This window comes from Urocitellus parryii, chromosome 1 (genome assembly GCF_045843805.1).
Source record: "Urocitellus parryii isolate mUroPar1 chromosome 1, mUroPar1.hap1, whole genome shotgun sequence".
Taxonomy (NCBI): domain Eukaryota; kingdom Metazoa; phylum Chordata; class Mammalia; order Rodentia; family Sciuridae; genus Urocitellus; species Urocitellus parryii.
In genome coordinates, this window is record NC_135531.1 from 208,924,216 (window position 1) to 208,950,578 (window position 26,363).

A 26,363-nucleotide genomic window follows, 5' to 3' on the forward strand; every position below is an offset into this window, starting at 1 on the left:
TACTAACATCAGTGATGAAAAAGGAAATATCACAACAGACACTAAAGAAACACTGAAGATAATTAGGAATAATTTTGAAGACTTGTACTCCAATAAAATAGAAAATATCAAAGGCATTGGCAAATTGCTAGAATCATATAATTTCCCCAACTTGAATCAGGATGATATACACGGTTTAAACAGACCAATTTCAAGTGATGAAATAGAAGATGCCATCAGAAGCCTACCAACCAAGAAAAGCCCAGGACCAAATGGATACACAGCTGAGTTCTACAAGACCTTTATAAATGAACTAATACCAATACTCTTCGATTTATTTCAGGATGTCCTCTTTTACCACTTCTATTTAACATAATTCTTGATACACTGGCCAGAGCAATTAGACAGAGGAAAGAAATTAAATAGATACAGATAGGTAAAGAAGAACTCAAATTAGCACTATTTGCCCATGATTTGATTCTATACCTAGAAGACCCTAAAAAATTCCACCAGAAAACTTCTAGAACCTTTAAATGAATTCAGTGAAGTAGCAGGATACAAAAGAACACCCAAAATCAAAGGCCTTTCTATGTATCAGTGACAAATCCTCTGAAAGGGAAATGAGGAAAACTAACTCATTTACAATAGCCTAAATAAATAAATAAATAAACTTTGGAATCAACCTAACAAAAGAGGTAAAAGACCTCTACAAGGAAAATTCAGAATGCTAAAGATAAAAATTAAAGAAGACCTTAGGATATGAAAAGATCTCCCTTGTTCTTAGATAGGCAGAATTAATATTGTCAAATGACCATATTACTAAAAGCACTATCCATATTTAATGTCATTCCAATCAAAATCCCAATGAAATTCCTCATAGAAATAGAAAAACCAGTCATGAAATTCATCTGGAAAATTAAGTGAACCAGAATAGCTAAAGCAATCCTTAGCAAGAAGAGTGAAGCAGGTGGCATCAGGATACCATACCTTAAACTACACTACAGAGCAACAGCAACAAAATCATCATGGTATTGGCACCAAAATAGATTGGTAGACCAATGGTACAGAATAGAGGACACAGAAACTAACCCACATAATTACAGTTATCTTGTATTAGACAAAGGCACCAAAAATATACATGGGAAAAAGATAGCCTATTCAACAAATGGTTCTGGGGAAAACTGGAAATCCATATACAACAAAATGAAATTAAACCCCTATCTCTATCATGCACGAAACTCAACTCAGAATGGATCAAGTACCTAGCAATTAAACCAGAGACCCTGTGTCTAACAGAAGAAAAGTAGGCCCCAATCTCCATCATATTGGATTAGGCCCCTACTTCCTTAATAAGACTCCTATAGCTCAAGAATTAAAATCAAGAATTAATCAATGGGATGGATTCAAACTAAAAACTTTCTCAGCAAAAGAAACAATCAGTGAGGTGAATAGAGAGCCTACATACTGGGAGAAAATTTTTACCACTTGCACACAGATAGAGCACAAATCTCTAGGGTATATAAACAACTCATAAAGCTAAACACCAAAATAACAAATAATCCAATCAATAAATGGTCCAAGGAACTAAACACACAATTTAATCATTGGAGCTTCCGATTTAACATTGGAGCTTTATACTCTGCTATGTATATTAAGCAATATCTGTCACATATTTTGGATGAGACCTTTAAAAATACCTACTGTAATCTTATATGAAAGATATACAAAGTGAGTTGAAACGTGGTGGAATTATTCTTTTAATATCACAACTTGTTTTTCATGTTATCTGAGAGAGGAGACCATTACCTAAGTCACATCTATTTATTTTATTTGAAGAACTTAGACATGTTTTCCTCAAATGATTTTCTTGTTTTGTTGGTTTTTAATTATTTATGGAAAAAAATTGATGAGTTAAAAATTCTGCCTGCTGAAATACTAATGGCATGTTCTTTTTTTTAAGAGAGAGAATTTTTTAATATTTATTTTATTTATTTATTTTAGTTTTCAGTGGACACAATATCTTTATTTTATTTGTATGTGGTGCTGAGGATCAAACCCAGCGCCCCATGCATGCCAGGCCAGCGCATTACTCCTTGAGCCACATCCCCAGCCCACCGCATGTTCTAAAATAAACATTACATGGAGTACTTTTTCTTCAGCATGTTAAATCAAAACATTATATTTACCTGTTATGAGCTGTACACTTTTTTTCATTTTGCATGTCTAAAATCATGATGAGTTATATAATCAATAGTTAGTTATAATATTTTCAACCAGTTGGCAAGAGATACATAGGCAGTATTTCTTAAGCATGTGTGAACATGGTTCTTGCTGCTTGTATAGTCTTTGTGTCAGTTCTGTTATGTGTACTCTTTATATGTGTTGAAATTGTCAATTGACACTTCTTCACATTGATTGCATTATGATTTAGACTAGAATAAAGAATTGTCTAAAAAGAAAGGCACAAAATTGCAACAAAATTAAATTTCATATGATGAAGCGAACATTTTACTGTTAAAACATTGACTACAATTCCGTATTTTTATTTTTTCAATCTTTTTTTGCTAATCATCAGCTAAGCAAGTTATGTAACCTTGCTTTTTATGTCAACTCGGGACCAACTGTGTTGGCATCTCTAAGGATCTTGTTAGAGATGCTGAACCATGGGCTCATCTCAGATCTACAAATCAGAATCTGGGTTTTAACAAAATCCCTATATAATTCATTTTTACCTTAAAGTTTGAAAATCACTTTATATAAATTTAGAAAAACTTTATTGTACCACACAAGATATCCACTGAGTAAAACTTTTATATTTTACTACTGAGATATGAACTGAGCATTTGTCTCCCATCTGCTATGCAATGCAGCTTGAAACTGGTGAAAAAAACTTTGGAAAGCACCAGGACACTATGTGGTTGACTCAAAAATTAAGATGGCAATATGCATTAACATCAATTTCCAAATGAAAGCTCTTCTGTAAGCTCTATTTAACTTAGGTATTTGTTTGCTTGCTTTTGTGGTACGGAAAATTGAACCTAGAGGTGCTGTACGACTGAGCTACATCCCTAGGCTTTTTTTTTTTTTTTTTTTTTTTTGAGACAGTTTTTCTAAGTGGCTGATGCTGGCCTTGAACTAGTGGTCCTCCTCCCTTAGCTTCCTGAATAGCTGGGATTACAGATGTTTGCCAAGGCATCCCTCTCTCTATTTAGGTATTAAGTAGATTCTACTGATAAGAGAAAATTGTGCTATAGTTTATTTGGCAGCATTATTTTTCTTTCCAAGTGGTACATAAAATCATGTTGTAATTTAGAACACAGTGACTTTGATAAAATACAAAAATTCACACCAGTGCAATATATCACAAATCCATTAGATATCATGAAAATTATAACTCTTGTTCTTACAGATGTGTGCATTTGAGATAACTGGATAAAGTGACATAGAAAATATTTAATGTGTATAGCTTAAAATTTATCCTACTAATTATTTTATTATTAACTAAGTCTTCTCTGATAAATGACATTTTCCAAAGTTATTGCAGTATACTTGAAAAATAACAATTGCATATATTTAGATGTAAACCTTGAAGAATTGATATACATAACTATTAGGAAATGATTACTATAATCAAGCTAATTAAAATAATCAGCTCAATGTATCACTATAATTTTTGTGGTAGGAAAGCAAGATGAATTCTCTTAGTACAATTTAAGTATATAGTGCAAAATCATTAATATAATCATTGTACTATACATTAGATTTCTAGAATTTATTCATCTAATATACTGAAACTTTATTCTCTTTGATGAATGACTGTTTATATAAGAAGAAGAAGAAGAATTAATAAACCTATTATTCACATTTTATTTTTATGCTACATTAAATAATGACAGTGGATATTTGCTCTAAGTTAATACAGTAGCTACATTAATAGTAAATTAGCTCATTATAACTTTGATACATATAATGAATATAAAATTAACACTTGTAAGTGAATTTTTTAACCACAAAAATAAACTTGATAAATGGTTTAAAATGTTGGACCTAAATATCTGCTTTTAGTTTGATATTTTAAATAATTTATCTATATTCATATCTCATCCATATGTTCTTAGTTGGCATTTAGTGTAACCAATGAAATTTCTATTTTAAAAAATGTCACTTTTATTCTAAATGACATTGAGAACACTTTATTCACTTAAAGTCTTGGGTCAAGTCTGTGGTTGCTGACTATTAGACAGTCTACATCCTATTTTTTCCAAATTTAATTATTTATTTATGATGATCTCTGTCATACTTTGTGCTTGGCATGCTGAAAGTAATGGGATTTTTTGTTAAGGCAGAACAGTAGGTTTTGAGGACAGGGATAAAATTAAAGAGCCAAGCCCATCTCACCTACCTAAATGGCTTTCTCTGCCACATCATGTTGAGCTGCCTGGAGACACAAGTCAAATGATGAACAGGCAAGGGAGATCAATTGAATTTTACCACCAGAACAGGAAGAGATGGATGAGTTCAAATGCTTCTTCCAAAATTTACATTTTGATTTTCTAGGGCACAGCATCTTTTGTATTGTAGATACTTAGTAAATACTTTTTAAATAAAAATATGCTGAAAATTGTTGTGATTGTGGGTTATGCCCATTCTTAACTGAGTATTCTGCAGATTTCAATGAACAGGCCATTTTTAGGCTGTTTTAAATGATTAGAAGATCATTTGAGACAGGCACACAATATATTTTGTTTTATTATGTGCCTTCATCTCCAACATTTTATTAGGGTTTTTCACTAACTTGTGAAGTAAATAAATTTTAATAATGCCACTTTGTGTCATGTAATATAATAGATTGTCACAAGTAGCAGGGGGTATCTGGTTTATATTATCTTATACAATTATTTTCATTGTTTAGGCCCTCTGTACCTTATATTAAAAAAAAATAGCTTAACGTGAATATACTTCTATTTTGCTCCAGATGCCCTGTGGAATATTTTGCACTCTATAATCATGATGATTTAAAATTACATGACAGAAATGTCTGATTGTTGACAAATTAATGGGGAATACCCTCTGCATGTGAAATCTGGCATGATCACTTAGACCATTGCACATATTATTTATCAAACCTACCTTTTTGTAGCAACTGCTTGAAAGGTAAAATCTGAACATATTTGGATGTGTAAGCAAAGTTGAAAATTTTTCTGAAAGCATGAAGGTCAGAAATAATGACAATCATTTTATTGTTCTTCATGAATCTGTGTCTTCCTGAGACCAGCAGCATCTGAATTATGGGAGCTATTTAGAAATACAGAATCATGCAAAGGGTGGGGAGAGTCCCACCTTTCCAAGCTCAGGGACCACACAGGTCCACACAGTCTTCTCTGAGGACTATATGATAGAGGCTGGTAGGAGGGAACATGTAATAGCACCAAGCAGTGAGACAACCTGCTTGTAGCCATGCCAGCTGCTATCAGTGCCGGCTGCCCCCCACCAGGCAGCACGGAGCTAATTGCCACCTTGACACAGGGGAACATACCTGTACATAGCACCCACAACAACACCACAAGGACCATGCCTACAGAGGTACACACCTGGAAAGGGTAGGGGTTCTAGATTGCCAGCGACATCAGGTAGGCCCCAAAGAGCAAGCCCCACAGAGAGAGACCTCACAGCACTACTAGGGATCTTGATGAGGACTGTCTCATCATTGCCTCCACAGAATCACCACCAGTAGACCCAGGTTCCCCAGCACCTCAAGCATAGAAATGTATGAGGGGAGACTCCAAACCTCTGAGAGGTCTCTCACCACTACAGGCAGCTCCACCAGATCCTATTGACCACAGCCCACATGACCATGCAGAGGAGGGCCACCAGCAGGTGGATTAGCACCAGGCACCCCAAAGAGGATGCTGCCATTGAGCCAAATGTGGGCCCTCCAGGTGCTGGTTAAGGTCACAGCGCACTCTTTTCCTCAGGCAGTCTCCATGCACGTTAAAATTTCAGAAGTGCTGCTAGTCAATTATTTTTTTCTGATCTCCAGTAAACAGGAAATTTTAGGGGCAAGATCTTGACTCCCAAACCTTGTCTTGAAATTAGACATGGTTTATGGCATTTTCAAATGGAATGGAAATCATACATGATTTGATTCTAGAACAGAAAAGCAATCTCCATTTTACATGCTTTAAATCCCTGTAGAATCATGTCTATTTATGTTCTTGTGAATTTTTGACTTATATAATATTATTTTTTTCCCAAACAAAGAATAAAAATTACAGCCACTAAATGAATTCAACTGTCTCTGTTGTACTGGGTCTTTTATTGACAGTCTCAGAATGTTATTTTAGATTTCTCAGATTTTTTTTTCTTAGACTTGTGGAAATCATGCTGCTTTGTTCTCTGCAGGAGTTAAAATAAAATATTAGTAATTATGCATATTTAATTTTCAAAAGGCCAAGTGATTACTCATAGCACATTTAAAAAAGGAAAATGATTTCAGATATTCATAAAATGTTTCCTTGGTAAGGGGCTTTCAAGTCTAAAGTTGTGTTATTATGAATACTTTTTCTCATGATGATCAGAATGAAAAATGAATTTATTAACATTCTGCTTCTTTTTTTCTTTTCCAGATGCAAGACAAAAGTCTACCCTGATGAACTTCCCAACACAAGTGTAGTCATTGTGTTTCATAATGAGGCTTGGAGCACTCTCCTTAGAACTGTTTACAGTGTTATAAATCGCTCCCCACACTACTTGCTCTCTGAAGTCATCTTGGTAGATGATGCCAGTGAAAGAGGTATAAAATATTTTTCTTGTACTTATTTTATTATAAAGCTTTATTATGGTCAAAAAGATAGCCAAGCAATGATCTGTATTTTGCTTTATAACCAATCAACGTCCTATCAAATTTTCATCAGTATATTTTGACAGTGTTCCATCCAGGAAAAATTAACTAATTCAGTTTTGTTATTATTCTTTTTGGCCTTTATTAACCTAAGAGATCAGCCAAAATGACTTTCAAATATATTTCTTTTTTCCTCCCATTAATTGCTTATATTTAAAATTTATATCACTTAATATATAACATTAATTAACTACTGAAATTTCTTATATTATTTTCCCTAGTGCAAAAAAAAATTCTAAGATTTGGTCACCATTTCTGTATGTTGTATTTCTGCCTTGAAAGTATCTCTACTCTGTCTTAAAACTTTCAATTTTTTTTTGAAATAAAAAAAATTCTCATTGCATGTTACAGATTTTCTCAAGTTGACATTAGAGAATTATGTGAAAAATTTAGAAGTACCAGTAAAAATTATCAGGATGGAAGAGCGCTCTGGGTTAATACGAGCCCGTCTTCGAGGAGCAGCTGCTTCAAAAGGGCAGGTCATAACTTTTCTGGATGCACACTGTGAATGCACATTAGGGTGGCTGGAGCCCTTGCTGGCAAGAATAAAGGAAGACAGGTAGGGATTCCTGTGTTATGTCTGCATGGGTTATGACTGAACCTGTGAGGACAGTTTCAGCTGTCCATCAGATTTCTCTTCCAAGTTGCTATTTTCAGAAAGTTTACTTCACAGTTTTTTTTTCTTTTCTTTTCTTTTTTTTTAATGTTTTTCTTTATTTAATACAAAAGATTGGCTTATTCATGTTGAACATTAGTGTTTAAGAAATAAATAATTCAAACCATAAAAATGTGCTGAATATTTAGTTTTTAAGTGAAGGAAATCAATTTGAAATAGTACAATATCTTATAAGCACATTTCCAAAGCAAATTTCTGTGTCCTCACAAACCCAGTGTGAAGTAGGTAATGTAGATGTTCTTATCTGTAACTTATAATAGGGAGTAATAAAGAAGTTACATACCTTGTGCTAGTAGTTAGCAGTATTGGGAACAATTGTTTAGTTCTTCCTACTCTCTCACCAGGGTTTGCTTACTGCATCAGTGCCCTCAGTCAGAGTCTAGTTCAAAATCACTTTGAGGTTTTTAAGAATAAACACACACACACACACACACTGCCAAAATAAATCAGGATTTAAAAAATCAGAGATCATAATTTTAATAGTATTGGCACTTTCTACATATAAATTGTGAAATTTTAAAACTGAGTAACTCTCTACAGAAGTTAAGAACCCTCATACATATCTACATTTATTTCTGATGATGAAGCTATGAAGTACAAGCTTTTTTGCATTGGTGAAAATTCTAAACACTTAATGAACATAACTAACACTAAATGCCATCTGATGCAATAACAAAGCATTATGTACCAACTCATTTATATATTTATCATATATAGTAAAAGAGTCTTTCTAGAATTAAAGTTTTTAATTAGATGCTCCAGTGAGGGGCTGCTTAGTCTGAGCTTGTTCAACCATATCACATAAATGGCAGGATTTGGAACTTGCCAGGAAGATGAATAGAGACTGTCACTAAAATGAACCACAGCAGTTCAAGAAAGCAGTGAGAACCTTTTAGTCAACTGAAGGTAATACACAGCTAATAACATTTTGTGTGTTGTACAGTACCCACAGGAGAGTAAGACGAGCAAAGTAGAATGAATCTGGAACATAAAATGCATTACTGGCAACATTTCAAATGTTATACTGCTTTGTAAATACATGTATTTCACATTCAACTTCAGAAATTTTTTAATATACTGTTTCATTATGGTCACACATTAGGCATATTTATTTTTACTAACAATGTATTTGTATTACATTTGTATATAGTGAACTTCTATCTCTTGTCCTGATTATAAATTCTAATATTGCCATAACTAGATAATAAAGTCTGTTCAAAGTTATTAGATCTAATTTTTTCTTTCTCTAAGTTAAATCTAATGAGGAAAGAAAGATAATGACTTTGTTGTGTTTAGAATCACCAAGAAACTTTTCCAAGGCCAGGTGCATCATGCTGATTTCAGAGAACTTCAGGGTTGGCCAATAGTGTGAAAAATGAAACTAAGTTAATAGTTTTGATGACCCTAGTGTTACAAAACAAGAAGAAATAATGAGCAATTCTTCATTTCTTTCTACATCTATGGGTTACCCAATAAGAAAAACACCTCTGATTTTCAGAATTAGCTACAATCAATGCTATCCTGGGGAGACCTGAACTTTTAATTGTGTAGATGACAGAAATTTTAGCCCACAAGAAAACACATAAACTTGGAGTAGGGGAAGAGTGAGAGAAGGCAAAACCTAGATTAAAAGAGTACCTAATGATTTCCCCAAGTAAAGTGTTCTAAAACCTACCATCTTAAAAGTTACTATCAAGAACATAAAACATCCTGGCTTCATTCTAACTTTAGGAGTAGGAGAAAACATGAGACTAAAATGGCTAATGTTTCCCTGTCTTAAAATTTCAGCTGGATTGTTAACAACTGGAAATTCTTAGTTATAGGACAGTTGACTCAGAAATTGTCATAAACCCGTTTTTCTTCATGGGAAGCTTTACTTACTCTGATAGTTCATGATGTTAATTGTTTCTGTTTGTTGTGTTTCCTAGTAGGTGTTTTCTTCATGAAGATTTTCTCAGAACCCTTACTTTAACATAACCAATCCAATTTGAAAGGCAAACTATCAGACCTAATGTTTTAGCATCCATTTCCCTCTCCCTATATTCTATCACTTTTCAGTGGGCTGTAGCTGAAATGATGCATAATCTCAAAATGAATCTACTAATCATGCTGTGGGTGGAGGTTTTATAAAAAATAGATCATTTTCACCCTGCTGAGTTAGTACTTGGAATACACTTGGAAATCAACTTGAAGGTCAATTCATGTACTTGATTAGATTTTACATGATTACATAAAGTTTACCATCAGAAAGATATAATAAAAGGAAATAATTTCCTAGAGTAAAAGGACAAAATAAAATTAAGGCATACTTAAGTCACAAAATAATTAAATTATATCTTAGCTGCTAAAACCAATTTAAAGAAGCTAATGTAGCATTTAAATGATCGTTTATATGTAAACTGGTTTTAATTTTTCTTCAGGAAAACAGTCGTATGCCCCATCATTGATGTGATTAGTGATGATACCTTTGAATATATGGCTGGGTCAGATATGACTTATGGGGGTTTTAACTGGAAACTAAATTTCCGCTGGTATCCTGTTCCCCAAAGAGAAATGGATAGGAGGAAAGGAGACAGAACATTGCCTGTCAGGTAAGTCATACCAAACAATGAATAGCATGTGTGTTTCTATAAAAGTTAAATAATATTATAAATTCTTGTTCTAATATTTATCATTCTACAGTCCTAAATTTATTATTCCTGTGTGTACATACATGATTGTAAAGAGTAAAATGTATGTATATGATATTAAATCTACTTTAAGTTAATATGGGAAAACCGAACTATTTGTAGAAATGCCAAATAAGCTTTAAAGGTTTATATATTCTTATATTCAAAATATATTTACTACAAATTTTATGTGACAGGAATGTGCAACACTGGATACATCAAGGAAATATATGTCTTATTTAGAAGTTTATACTTCATAGTAGACATATTCTCAAAACTGAATTAACAAAAAATGTTTTGGTACATATCTAAATTTATCATCCTTTAAATGGTTATCTTCATTTAGAGACAATGTAAAGAACCATATGGAAAACTTTAGTATATTAACAATTTTGAAGGATTTATTGTTGGTTTCAAATAGCTATTTATTTGGAATACTTTTTAGTAAAATATTTATGTTCCCTTAATAAAAAAGAATATTATGCATATTTGGTTGTCTAGATAAGTATTATTATCACAAAAGTATCACCTTCCTAATTTAACACATTGCTGTATACTTCTTACCTACAATCAAAAATTGGTTTCCTAAAAATTTTTGGAGGAAATATTCACTAATTTAACTCTTTAAAGTTGAATTCGGCAAATCATCATTCTATTGTAACAACAGAGAAATATCCTAAAATTCTAAAATAACATACATATAATCCATTCTATTAAAAACTGCTTTCTGGCAAACTACTGAGAGCATGATCTATTCATTGTTAACTACTTAGTAATCAAAAATTAATCTTAAAAATTGTCTAATAGAGGAGAGCACCTCTAATTACTTGTTATTGAGTAATCAAAAATTATCAGCTATTAACTTATTAAGGAAATACTACCCCATCAACTAGAATGGAATGTGACTCCTAAAATTTGCATAACGACAAGGAAATTATCATGTCAATATTTAAAGCATAATTTAGTGGTTTTTAAATCTTGTGTCATCACTTTCACCCAGTTCTAATAATAGTTACCTTTAACAACCTGAGTAAATAGTGTCTCAAACATAATACCACCATTATTAGAAATCCTCTTTAGCTAGATCCTGGCTTCATTTAGTGTTAGCTGGTTTTTAAGCTTCAAAGCCCAAATTAAAAATATCAAAATGCTTGACCAATGCACTTATATAAGTAATGTGTTTATTGATTTGAAAATGAATTTTATAAGGATACACATTTGTACTTGTTTTTTAAAAAAAGATTTTTTTAAACTTCATTTTCAAGAGTCAAAAGATACATAATTAAGGTAGCTATCCATTCACAGTAAGAAATTACTGATCTGATTCATGGACGTAAAGATCTACACAGAAATCAACCATAATTACTCATTTTTCATTAACTGAAACAAAAGATGAATCACCCAACTCTCTGTATTTAACCAGAATTCATGTGGTTTTATTGAAGTAAGGTGAGAACTGATAAAAGTCTCAGCATTTTATTTGCCTAGTAACTACACACCATTTCATTTTCTAAAATACTGAAGAAGCTAGAGGAAGAGAAGTGGAGAAACTGCAGTGTCTGCTGAAGTTTCTAGATTTTTATGGCAAAAGGTTAATTAATTCACTGGCTCAGTTGTAACAGCCTGCAGGTAATTTTCATCAGCATAGCTGTGATGTGAACTTTCTTTGTACTTGTAATCTATTACTTGAAGATGTGATCATTTTTCTCACATTCATACAAATAGATAAATCATTCCAGGCGTTGAAGATAATTTTTTTCCCACATGATTAACAGAATTCTGAATAGCTAAAGTGATTAAAATGAGGTTGAAATTTTAGTTTTCTTAGTGGAATGCTTCATTTAAAATGTCACTAATGACAGTACTTTGTAGTCATCATACTTGGCTGGTCATCATATAGAAATACAATCATGTATCTGCAAATAGTACCAACTTGAACTGGTGGCCTACATTCAGTGATACTACATTTAGAGTCCAGCTAATAATGGTTATACTTATTTTTGGGGGGTCAGTCTCTAGTCCTTAGTGTTTTCTTTCTCATAATAGATGTAGTATGTGAAGTAAGTTTTTAAGTTATGAGTATGGAATAATAGCATGAGTCCTGAATATTTAGTCTGATTTAATCAGTAAAGTCTCTTGACATGTTAGTAAATTGTATGAGTTTTTAGGAATGTCTCAATTATGCATGCAACAATAGAGTAAACAAATTGTTAAGCCAGAGGTCATAACTAGGAGCTTGTGTGCCAAAAAATGCCTGGTAGTTGTGTTTTAGTTGGACTACGTAGTGTTTTGTCTTTTCAAAAAGTAGCATCAGTTGTAAATGAGAAGTATTAAATAACATCTGGGTTTCCAGCTATTGAGAAGTTAAAGAATCTTGCCACAATATCTCCTTATTCTTACTTGGCACCATTAGGCAGAGCTAAATAGAAAATGCCCATATGAAATTAACTGGAAAGTTTAGCCTACTCCCTCAAAACTCCTATAAGTGTGTCTCAGACTCTGAGCCTGAGGGTCAGTTGCTACTTGTCACCATTCATATACTTGGAGAAATATTTCTCAGCATCTGTATGCCAAGCAAAGTTGAGAGAAATACATTTACTGCAACCAATTGACTTTGCATGAATAACTTTGTTTGGCTTTAACCTTTTAAATGTGTGACCCTCAACTTGAGGAATGGTTGAGTTTGAAACATAAAGAACATTAGCCCTCCAAGAATACACATTTATGTTGCCTAATGAAATACAAAGAATAGCAAAATGACTTGATAATGCAGATAATCCTACAAATCATTTAGTATACCTGAAGACATGGTATATATTTTTATTAACACAAAAATTAACGTGATTTGGTCTAAGCTATTGAGATGACTCTGATTCCACAGGAAAACACACATACAGACACACTTGTCCGCACTATGTTAGATTTTTCACATACAAACATAGACAAAGAGATCTCTGCTCTAATATTGTTCATGTTCTGGCATTGGTCATATGTATGCTAGATGAGAGAGAGGGAGAGGCCAGAATATGAGGTCTGAGGGTGGCTCCATAGGAGTGAATTGTGTGTACTACTAGAGCGGTGAATAGTTCTGAAAAAGAACCTGTCTTAAATCTTATGGATTGCATTAATTTTTTAATTATGTCCTATAAGTGACCCTCAATAAATAGTTATAAAGATATTCATTTTCCCTTTAATTTCTGGATATTTAAAAAAGATTTCCTAATTAGAAAACTACTGGTTATTTTTCAAATCCGTATAACTTTTTTACTCTCCATATCTTACCTTACGGACACTTATATTTTGTCATTATTCATATTCTTAATATGATTTCTTTCATTCGTATGTGGAGTACCACGTTAAGTATATTCTAAAGTACAACAAAGGAGTTTTAGATTTTTTATTACTCCTTAGCTAGTCTAATGAATCAAACATAAATTTAATTATTAGATTTTATTCCTGACATATTTTATTTACTTATTATACATCCCATTTTATCAACATCAGTCTCAACTCATGCATCTATTTTGCACTTATTTAGAATTAGGAATTTCTTAAAAATATCAAATAACGTGATTGATAGAATCTTGAATTGCAACTACTCTGTCTTCATATCATTAAAGGCTCAGGGTGTTCATACGCATTGTCTTGTGAATCCTTCTACTGTTGTAATCACAGAAGAAGTTTTGAATTTGTGGGATAGGGTCAAGTTTTTGCAGGCTTCTCCATTTGAGGAATTGATCCACTCTTTTAAATATAAAATGGGAATTTTCCTCCATGCCTTGTTTAACTCATGAAGTGCTAAAACTATTTAATGAGTAATATATTTGTCAGAAGTAGATGATAAATTTATGGAACACACATGTGTTGCAAAATAGATGTGAAAAGAACCCAAAAGTATAAAAACAATTAGCCAGCCACCTCTTTTAATATTTTTGTTTATTTCCTTCCAGAGTATTTCTTTCCAGATTCATTTAAAATTTGACACTGATGATATTTATCAGTACTTTCCAAAGCTATTAAGGTATTCTTTTTCTCACAAATAAAAGTCTTAATGTCTGCTAAAGCCTCACTTACTTAGCTCCCCCACTATTTATTTTGTAGCAAAAGTGAATCAAGGTTTATTTACACTTTATTTTTTTTATATTTTACCAATTATTTCTTATTTTTTAACCTACACTCTTTTCATATGATGTGTATTTTTCAGAATTTTGCAATTTGATAATATAAAATTTGGTTTTTATGAAATTTGCTTACTAATATATAATTGGTTTCTTGGTACCTCCTGCTAGTGTTATGATTCTGCCCTCCTCCAAAATAAGAAATGTTGTCATTGTCTTTAACTTATAATTTCTTTAGTTAGTATAATCAATGATAAACATTTTATTCTATAATTTCTTATGTAAAAATAAAGAATCTTATATTTAATAGTAACTAACAGTTTGTTTCTTAATTTAAATCTACTAGATTTTCTTCATTCAGCTTTTCTCAACCCAAATACTTTCATATTTGAGAAAAGAAACAGATATCAGCAAAACCTTTAAGATACTTCTTTTTTTAAGAGAGAGAGAGAGAAAGAGAGAGAGAATTTTATATTTATTTTTTAGTTTTCGGCAGACACAACATCTTTGTATGTGGTGCTGAGGATGGAACCCGGGCCGCACGCATGCCAGGCCAGTGCACTACCGCTTGAGCCACATCCCCAGCCCCTTTAAGATACTTCTATACAAATTGGAGATATTAAAATACTGGCATAGGGAAGGATCAACATCATGAACAGAACAAATGCTTTGAAAGAAACGATTTGAAATTGGGATGTTCAACTGTTTGACATTCTTAATTCCTCATATTAAAATCTAAAATATGTTGATTTCAAGAGATAAAAGTTTTCATCTCAGATGGAATCTTTGAACCTATATTCTATATAGAAAGAGTATATTTATTTTATATTGTTTCCTAATGTTTTGCAAGACTTTTCTTAGCAGACTGTAGAGATGAGAAGATAGCAGAGATCTCATAGAAAGATTCAGGATTGTGAATTAAATATCACATATATATATACTGAATAATGTTATCATATTAGTCAAAGCATTGTCATGCATCTGATTCCAGCTAGTATTATTATTTATTTTGAACCTTCTCAGGCAAAAAAGAAAAATCAAAGGAAATATTAAGTTTGTACCAACTATTACACATCCTTTTGGAAGCTTGGGGTTGTATCAGTTTATGAAGATTATAAAAAGCTACTGAGAGAAAAGGTAGAAAGTATCTGCTTTTTTTTTATTAGAAAGAGGGTCTTTAAGCACAGGTTAAGGTATTTAATTTACACACTTATTGGTAAATGGGTTCTTGGACTCCAAAACAACTCATTTTCCAATACTAAACAGAACTTTATATTTTTTCTCAACCTTTACAAATAGTATTGACTTCTTTTGTGTTTCATAGACTCTAAGGACTTGAGCAAGCTTCACTGCTCAGAGTCTAAGCCAGCATACGCCCTTAAAGTAAGTTTCCTCTTTACAGAAAGCTGCATCTTTATCCCCAATTGTATGCACAAATGATTGTGCAGTGTACAATATTCCACCAAAATTTTCACTTTTCAGCTGTAAAATTTTTAAATTACATTCACATTTGACATTCACTGCTGCAATAGAAGAGGGTTTGTGCCTTTGCTTTCTTTCTCTCCACTGAGCTCTCTGTACTGAGTGCTGTGGACAGGATGAGGCAGAAAGGGAAACTCATAGCATTTCATTTCCCTTTGGTTTCTACGTCTGGAAAATACTGAACCAAACAAAACCATTGTATTGTATAATGTAAAAATTCAGAAGTATGTGAAGACTTAAGTTCTTCAAGACACTCTTTATACAAGTGTGATAATAAATAAAATACTCATCTTTATCCATTATCTTAATTATGAATAATATTTGAGACATGTTACTAAAATAGACCTAAATACCAATAGTCTAGAAATTGAGTTATCTAACCACTACAAATAACAGCCTATAGAATTTGGAGGGTTTTGGGAAGAAATAAAAATGAGTAATTAGAAAAGCAAAATTGACACCCAGGGAAGTGAGAACAGATAAGGCACCAGCCTCATAAACACAGTTATAGGTATGTGCAAATGATCGTCTCCAGGTAAAGAGCAGAGAAAGAGTAACATGCCAAGAGACACTCTTGAGATGCCCTTCTAAAGACCCGTTTTGGACAAGAGAAGATAATTGCTAAGTGCATATATCCACAAAAACATTTTAGTGACATATCATACTTATGTGATACATATACACTAAGAATATGTCCAAAGTCTTACAGCTAGAGAGGGAGGAAAAGGAAGGGATGTCAGTAAAAATTACAAAATGAATGGTCAAATCAGTAGAAGGAATGACCTCTATAGAACAATGAAATTCCAGAAAGAAATTATTGCTGAAATGGGAGCAGGATCCAAGCTTCTTAGTTTGAAGGTCAAAAGGAGTTGAGGGAGTAGGTGGAAAGTATCCTTTCGATAAGGTTACCAGTGGAGGGAATAGAAATGCATGTCCCTAGTTTGAATGAGCTGTGTAATGGAATGAAGATGTATTTTGGTTTAGGAGAGAACTTAATTGAGCATGTTTGTAAGCTCCAGGGAACAATCTAAAAATCAAAGGCATAAAACTAAATGCAGTAGTCAGTGAACAAGTGGCTGACACAGTATGCAGGAGAGAGCAGGAGAGTGAATGTTAGCCCACAGCATAGGAGCAGAGGTATTCTATCCTGAGACACAAGAGGAAAGAGAGGGTCATGAGGAAGACTCAAACATATTGAGCTAGAGTTTGAGGGAGTTTAGACTTCATGCACCTCCCTAATTCCAGGGTTCTTAAGTGAATTCAAAATTTTTGGAAAACATTTATTCAAAAATTAGACATGTATCAATAAACTTGGATAAAAGGATTATTATCAGTTTGTGAATTAAGCAGACAATCCAGTCAATAACATGGGCTTGTAGTATAATCAGTTGGCCTCATCTCATTACTTTCCATTACTCTGGGTCTTAGTAGCAGATGTAGATGAAGTAAAGGGTAAGTTTATCCAGGCACATAGAATTACAGAAAGAAAATTGGGTCAGACAATGCAAAAACAGGGAACCAAGGGTACTAAGCTTATTTTTCACTGACATGGTAGAGAGGGGGTGGGAGGAGGGAAGAAAAAATTCCCTAAGGAGGTTATTAATATGAGAATATGAATTAATTAAGGAACCATAACTATTAATTAGGGATGAAAAACAACTTTGATGGAAATAGGAGAGGTTAATGAGTAGGAAGTTGTGTTCAGAGGCAGATCTCAGAGGCAATATGATAGATAAAAAGTAGTTATGAATTATTTTGCAACACAAAGAGTATGTATATGGGGAGCCAAAATTAAGTGAAGGACACTCATGGCTACTGTGTGAATGACTAACATCAATAATAATAGCAAAGATAAATAATCAAATCTTGTTAACTCTTTTTGATGTGCTGGACACTGAGCTAAATGCTTTACTTCTGTTCATTCAATTCATCTTGGCCTACTTTGTAGTAGATCGTGTTTACATTGAGATGATTACCCATTCCCAAACTAACTGATTGATTGGTCAGTGGTTTTAATACTGTATGGACACAAACTTGAAAAACAAATAACCTCAGATAATTCAACTACAATCAAAGTTTGTCTTTTTTTAGAGACCTTCAAGCTGCATATAGGCACATATAAATAGTTCATTAGGGACACTACAGAGCAGTCTACTTAGAACAGAACATGTAGTAGGACAATGACCATGGCTAAAGGGAGTATGTATCTGAACCACAATCTATAGACTGTGAAAGAGCCAATCAATATCTCAAACACAACACACACAAATATACATGTGCCTATCCACACACAAGCCTCTCTAAGAATACCTGTCTTTAGAAAATATAGAATTGTTTTTGCAGGATTTTTCTTTTATTAATTTTTGCTACTCTTCAACTGAATGTGAAAGTTATTTGAGTCTTTCTTATGGTCTAATATGGTTTATTTCTAGCCATTTTTTCATGAACTTCTCACATATTTATAGGAATAATGACCAAGAGTAAGATGAAATTGAACACATGCTTTCACATTAAAATGTGTTAGTATTTTATTTATAAGCAGATAAATATATATGCTCTCTGAACTGATCATTTAAAATGCATCATTTAACATTCTTAAGCATTTGGTTGCATCATGATAGGATAATTGCAGCAATTTTTGTTGCTAATTTTACTAAATAGACTCTCTAGCACTGTATTACCTTATGTAGTTATTGCTATAGAGTTCCAAAACCCCAATCAGGTGAGGTCATGGCTACTCCATAATTATCATCTGTTTAGCTTTGTTAGTATTTCTCATTATAACACAGAAGGTCAATGATGCTGTTCTTGATAGGAACCTAGCAAGAACAAAAGTAATAAAACAGCTCTGAGACTAAGCAAGGCTCTGCTACTCCAACTGATGGACAGTTAATTACCTGAGTATAAAATAGTGAGAGCACTGGGAGAAATAGAGAATTTTGCAATATGGTTGATGTCCAAGTACAATATTATTTGGTAGATTTTCAATGAAATAAACTGTTTAATTAGAAGACATGAACCTAGCCTGTGACAGAGGATACAGTTTCAAGAAAACCAAAATAGTTGGTTCTTTAACATTCTCACAGACACGAGCAATAAAAATCTAAGTTATTAGATCAGTGTTTCTGTTCTTTAATAGTATATTAGAATTGCTCAGGAGCTGTACATGCTATCATGGGTTTTTACACAGGCCAGCTAAATCTGAATCCGTGGAGGGAGGTAACTGAGCATGGATGTCTATGAGGTTGGAAATCACAATATTACAACTAACCCTTCAAAAATGATTCCCAGTCTGGTTCTATTTGTGAACAATTTTTTAATCATTATCTCATACGGTTTATGTATAAAATCTTCTGTAGCTCATACATGAACCATTGTCCTTAATTAGTCTTTTTGAAAATTAATTAGACCTTTAAAAACTTAAGGCCTAATTTCTTGTATTCTGTAAGAAAACTTGAATATGAAAAACAAAAATAAAGGCTTTTATTACTAAGGAAAAGTTTTGGAGTTTATGATTAGGTCCTAAAATGCTGAATAGCATACAGGATTTTTGTTTATCCATAGGTCAGATAATAAATTCTACCCTTTGACGTAGGTAAAGAGAAACAATAAGTACATGTAAAAATATTTTGTAACTATAATTAGATACTTATTTCATATAAGCATTTTATATAGCATTTACTTCTTTTCATATTTAATTAGAGTATGAATCTTTTAAGAGAAAAAGCATGTCCTTAGTTTCCTAGGGTTTATTTTAAAATGATTTATAATTATATTATCAAAGATCATGACTGTTTGAGAATTAGTTCATCTCTTTAAAGACTGTGCAAAGTGACCTCACTTTGGCTTTCAGAAGGAATGTAGAAGCCCCAGTTTTAATGGGTCAGTGTTCCTTCCATATAGCTCTTTGATCACATATAAGACAGAAATAGACTCATCTAAAGTGAGTTTATAGAAAATGTGAAATAAAATGTAATTTTTAAATCTTAAAACCTCTTGTAACTTGTTTTTGTGTTTCTAGTTTGAACTTTTGAAATACTAGTTTTTATATTTAAAATGTCAAAAAATATTTGCTACAGTCTCCTTAAACACCACACATTGATTTCAAAAGATATTCTTTTGTTTTTGTTTTGTTTTTGTTTTTGTTTTTTTCAACTAGGACCCCTACTATGGCTGGTGGCCTATTTTCTATTGACAGAAACTACTTTGAAGAGATAGGAACTTACGATGCAGGAATGGATATCTGGGGTGGAGAGAATCTTGAAATGTCTTTTAGGGTAATTGCATTTTACTTTGTTTTTTGTTTTTTGTTTTTTAACTCTGAACATAGTATGCTGTAGCATGCACATATCAGACCTAGTAATTTGCTGTCAAATTTTCTTTTGCTAAATGATGCAATTTACTGATCAGTTGGTCATTTTAATGCTTACTTAGAAGCCTTGTTAGAGTCCTATTGCATGAAATATTTGCTATAAAATTGGGATTTAAAACTATTTTTTAAGTTTTTAAAAGTAAGTTTTTTATTCATAGTAAAAGGAAAATAGGGGTCTCAATTGCTTTGTTTTTTTTAATGAAATATTACTCTGAAATCATTTCATGTTTTGGAACTGAAGTTTAAAAATGTTTGTACAATTGGAATTTGCAAGTTCTGCTTTGTTTTCAAATAACTATTAAGATTGATTTATTGTCAAAGAATTCTAGATAATTCTTAAAGTAATATGTTGATAATTGTAGACATTATTATTTTATAAATTTGATAAATCAGTTTGAAAAATGCAAACTTATTTAATGAATAATCTTCCTAGCATATACTTGTTTAGGATTACCTTTTCTTCACAAATATGATATTAGGAAGTAAATAATTTTAATATTTATTACATTCAAAAATTTTAAATAATGACAAATGTGCCTTTTTGTTAAGAAATAAAGGCTAGCATATTTTTTCCTTCAAAACATGCACAGCATTATTTTTAAGTGATTGAGTTAATAATAACATTTATTTCTTCCTAAAATTGAATGTGAAATATTGATATACTGTTATTCTGCCCAAATCCTTTGTATAGCAATATTATTAAAGTATAGGTATATTAATCAGTAAAGCTTAATATTCATGCCTTTAAATTTGTTATTTTAAAACTATTATTTTACTAATAATATAAATATGTTTTATAAGAAAATGTTAACATTTGAGGATAAAAATCCCAATTTTTATAATGCTGATTTTGGTGGATTGGGGATAAATGAATTATTTTAGAAGCACTAGAATGACCTTGTTATACTATGCTTTGGGCTCTTAATCTTCCTTGTAGACAGATGTCTGAGACAACCATTAATGAAAATTTCTTATTTCCATATTTGCTTATATATTTATAGTCTGATATAACCTGGAAAGCAAATTTCAGAACTAGACTTAGAGCTGTCAAGTTTCTATAAGGACCATGGTACATATTTGCAGAAATTTCCAGGACATTTGGAAAAACCAAACTTGTTACTTGATGTAGTTCTCAAAGTGAAGGACATAGGAGATGACAGAAAGGAAGGGAGTAAAGAAAAATGAGATCAACCAAGGAAGGAAGAAGGAAAAAATGAAACACAAAATAAGCTCACAAACAATTTGCTTTTACCGTTACATGCAATAACAAGAGTATTTACCCATCACTAATCAATACTCTGGTATTATGCTGGGATTACATAAGAAAAAAAATCAACATAACAACATTGCTATTAATTCTCATACTGCTGGTTACCATTTCTTTTTCTCTTGAAATTTTATTTACCTCTTTTTGACTTTTCTGTTAAATGTGATTCCCTACCACTAGTCTAACCTTCATTTTGACTATGTGCTATGAGCTTTTGAATTAGATGGATACTCTTCCATCTAGCTAAAAGATGTGTTAATAAGGAATTCAGTGGACTAACATAATAAACAAGGAGACACTGGTCAGAAAATGTAACAGAAGCATAAACATATAAAAGGATTTATAATACAGCTATCAGGGAGACAGAAAGAATGCAGCTAGTGGGCATGCGAATGATCAGATTTTTAGAAAATGATGAAGGAGTTTCTGTGTGTGTGTGTGTGTGTGTGTGTGTGTGTGTGTGTGTGTAAATAGTCTCTTGGGAATAATTAAGAAATAAAGTACTCATGAGTGACTGTTTTTCAAAACAGAAAGCTAGGGTAGGGAAGAGCAATAGGAAGTATTAAATGTGGGAGGATAGCTAGAGATTAAAACATTAGATAGAACTGAGAAATGAATAGCCATATAAAATAATTGGTCATACAATAGGCTAACCAAATTGTGAATTACCATGAAAACTACCATCTCTCTTTAAATAATAATCTTTGAATAATAATAATCAGCATAATTGTCACCAATATGGATTGTCACCAAACTCTTGAATTTCATAAATAATAGTACAAGAAACAGTGTTTCTAAGCATATATATCCTTTCGTCCATTTTAAAATAGATTTATTGCCACTTTTGAATCAGTTGAGGTGATTTTAAAACAGGGAGTTCAAAGGCAACAAGGGCCTCAGGTCTGACTCAAAGCCATAGAGGGTAGACTGAGGTTCCAAGCACGGACTAGGATTTCAAGACGCAACCTGGGTTCAAAACCCAACCCTGGCACTTTCTGATAAGCTTGAGTAAGGTACTATGGCTCTGAAGCTTTAGTTTGATTATCTTTAGAACAGAAGGACAGAACACTTCCTCATATATTTGAGGGAAAGATTGTATGAGATTATGCACATAGTGCTGAGTACCCTTTCAAATACACGAAAAGTGTGTCATTATTGGCATCTCTTATACTGATGGTTATAAGCTGTGCAACATTGGGCAAACCACAGGATTTTTGAAATCACTTATTAAAAACCTTGCCCTTAATAATCTGACCTCAATCATAGATAATGAATGAGAAAATGCATGCAAATCCTTGAAGACCAGAATATACAACATACATGTAAAATATTGTTGCTCTAAGTGTCATTCAAGATGTAGCTCTAGCAACCCCCTGCCCAGAGAAGAAATTAATATTTTGTAAAATAACTCTTTCTATACTCCCACAATAAGCTTTGGGATAATGACTGTGATCTAATAATCAAGGATAGAGACTATTTTCCCACACTCATGAATCAGTTTACATAAAATATCTTTTAAGTTGAAAAATAAAAATGAAAACATTATCTAGACTTGGAGACCTGGAGTAACAGACTCTACATTTTCCCCTTCGTTAACACTCACCTGAATCAAATATATTTGAAACAACACTTGCGAGACATTGAACAGCAGGTCATAAAGGACAGTGGTCCTGAGAGATGGGAAACAAACAAGAAATGCCCCGAAATTGCCTTGATTTACTGCCTTGAAAAAGCTTCTAATCCTCAGTGGTGGTAAGAGAATCCTAGACAGAGCCTGCAGGAAACCATGAATTGAAGAGATGAAGCTGAATGCCTGGAAAGATCAGAGCCCCAAGAGTTTGCTGAACAATGCACAGGAGAAAAAAAGAGGTGCATGGACAGGGAACTCAGGAGACATGCAGAAGTGACCACTTGAGTATTCAGCTGCCTGCTGACACACACATACTAGTGAGGAAAGGATTCAAATTTTAGGAAAGAACCATCAGAAAGGATTAACAATGTTATTGCCCTGTGATCTCTCCAGATAATCAGCAGTAACTATATGTTCCACACAGTTTTATTTGTGGGACATGGGGGTAGTATAAATATTGGGCAATTACATAACCCAATAACAGATAACTCATGTATCAAAGAAATCACAAGTGAAATTTATAATATTTTGAATTGAATGAAAATGAGAAAATAACATATAAAATTTGTAATGTCACTACAGTTATACTCAGTGGTTACTTATAGCCCTAAACATCGATATTAGGAAAAAAAATATATAATATCACTAACCTCAGCTTAAGAAACTAAAAGAAATGAGAATAATTCCAATTGATCCAAAAGAAAGGAAATAATAAATATCTAAGCAGCAATAATGAACTATGAAGCAGCAACATTTTAGGAAAGGCAATGAAACCAGAATCTGTTTCTTTAATCAATGAAAATAAGATCAATAAAGTATTTAAATTTCTAACCAAATTACCTTGACAACTTGATAAAATGGGCAACTTCCATGAGAGCCATAAACTATCAGAGTTTACAGGAAGAAACAGATCAGCCAAATAGTCCTATATCTAGTAAAGTAATGAAACTAAGTGGTGAAATGGGTTTAATCCCCAGTAACAAAAAAAAAAGCACAACTTTCCAGAAAATTGCAAAAGAGATGATACTGCCCAACTCACCCTATGAACCTATGAAGTCAGCATTTTTAAGATGTGAAAAACTGACATAGACATTGTAAGAAAACTATAAATTATATCCTTTATGAACATCAATGTAAAATTTCTAAATTAAAATAAAAAATCAAGACTCTCAATAGGCAGAACAAATAATACTTCTAAGTGATATTCAATGCAAGATTGATTTAACATTTAAAAATCCATCAATATAATTCACTATGTTAACAAACTGAAAAAAAACCTAATTGATCATCTAAATAAACTAAGAAATGTATTTGACAAAAATCAGCTAGTGCAATAAAAACAATGAATTAAAGCTATCCATATTGGGAAGAAAAAGGTAAGATTGTTGTTTCAGATGATAATATCATCTGGAAAATCCCATGGAAGTTACCAAAATAGTATTAAAATTAAAAGTCATCTTATCAAGATTATAGAATATAAAAACAATGCAAAAAAGTAACTTGCATTTCTACATAGTAGCAATAAACAACATCAAATTGAAATTTAACAATTATATATGATAATCAAAAATATGCAATAGTGATGAATCTGACAATAAATGTATGAGACGTCAATGGCGAAAACTATAATATATTGTTGCAATTAAAGAAGGCCTAAATAAATGCAAAAATATATTTATTAAGTTTATAAATACAGCATGATATTGAGATAACAATTCTCCCTCTTATCAATATAGATTCAATATAATACTAAGCAAAATGCCCGTGGTTATTTTCCTTGGTAGAAATAAATGGACAAGTTGATTCTAGAATTCGCATAGTAATGCAAGTAATGTAGAATAGCCCTTCTTCCCAAGAAAAGGCTTAATAAAGAAAAGAATAATTAACAAAATATGATTTCAAATTTAATTTATTATATTGGTCAAGGCTGGGCGGTATTGGCATAAAGTCAATAAATTTGAAACAATAATATAAATCTTCACATTTATCAATAATTGATTTTTCATTATGTAAAATCAGTTTAGGTGGAAAAATATCTTTTCAATAGATAATGTTAAAATAACTAAATATAGATATACAGAAAAATAAAACAATTTTAAATCATACTTCACACCATAAAGATATTAATTCAAATATAAAACTTAAAATTCTAAAAGAACACATATAAGAAAAAAATTTAAGACCAATGGTTAAGGGAATATTTCATTGATACCAAAAGTATGAACCATTAGAGAAAAAATTGATAAGTTGAACTTTATCAAAATTAAAAACTTTTGCTTTTCCATATCACCAAGAAAATTGAAAGGACAAGTCTCTGATAAGAAGAAAATATTAGCATATAATATATCTGTATCCATAAAAAAGAAAAAAAAATCCCTCTCAAAACTCCTAAAAAGAAAATAATCAACCTGATAAAAAATGGCCAAAGAATTTGAACAGACACTTCACTAATGAAGGTATACAAATGGCAATAAACACATGAAAAAATCCCTATCATTATTAGTAATAGGGGAAATGAAAGATAAAATACAATGAACTAATACCACTGAGCCATGAGAAAGAGTCAGATTAAATTTTCCAGCCCTATTGGTGATGCAAATTAATTTTAAGAACTGTACCTGAAACACTGGAAGTAATGTAAAACAGGACACTAAACTTGAGGGTTACTATTTCTTAATGCCTGAGTATTTTCCCAGGGGAGAAGAAAACAAGTCCATATGAAGAGTTGTACTCTGATGTTCATAGCAGCTCTATTAATGTTAGCAAAAACCAGACACAGTCCAAGTGGCCTTCTACAGGTCAATAAATGAACTATGGTTTGTGCAAACATGGAATATTGCTCCAAAAAAAAAATGTACTATCTATTGATGCATCCTAAAATTTCAGTGAATCTCAAATGAATTATGCTAAACAAAATAAGCCAGGCAAAAAGTTTACATACAGTATGAGTCCAAGTATATAAAATTTTAGTACATGCAAGCTAATTTATTTCACAAAGCAGATAACTTGTTGTCTAGGGATAGGGGATTGGGATGGGAGAGCTGAACAAGAAGGAGGGATTACCAAGGAATACATGGAAATTCTTAGAATTATTTATGCATTCATTATCTTGATTGTCATTAAGGTCTCACAAGTTTCACACTACTTATTAAACTAAGCAATTTAAATATGTGCATTCATTTTGTGCTAATTATACTTCAGTAAAGCTGCTAAAACAGTGAAAACACGCAGACATATACACACACACAGAGGCATCTTTCAAAGAAAAA

General features: G+C 32.2%; 1 protein-coding gene across 2 annotated transcripts in view; it reads left to right on the plus strand.

Moving 5' to 3' along the window:
* Positions 1-26,363, plus strand: part of Galnt13 (polypeptide N-acetylgalactosaminyltransferase 13) — a 459,189-nt gene that overhangs the window by 237,144 nt on the left and 195,682 nt on the right. For both annotated transcript variants that reach the window (XM_077798446.1, XM_026403123.2), the window contains exons 3-6: positions 6,606-6,772; positions 7,232-7,439; positions 9,977-10,147; positions 19,985-20,102. In XM_077798446.1, the coding sequence (XP_077654572.1) occupies positions 6,606-6,772; positions 7,232-7,439; positions 9,977-10,147; positions 19,985-20,102 (664 nt within the window). The remainder of the gene's footprint in view (positions 1-6,605; positions 6,773-7,231; positions 7,440-9,976; positions 10,148-19,984; positions 20,103-26,363) is intronic.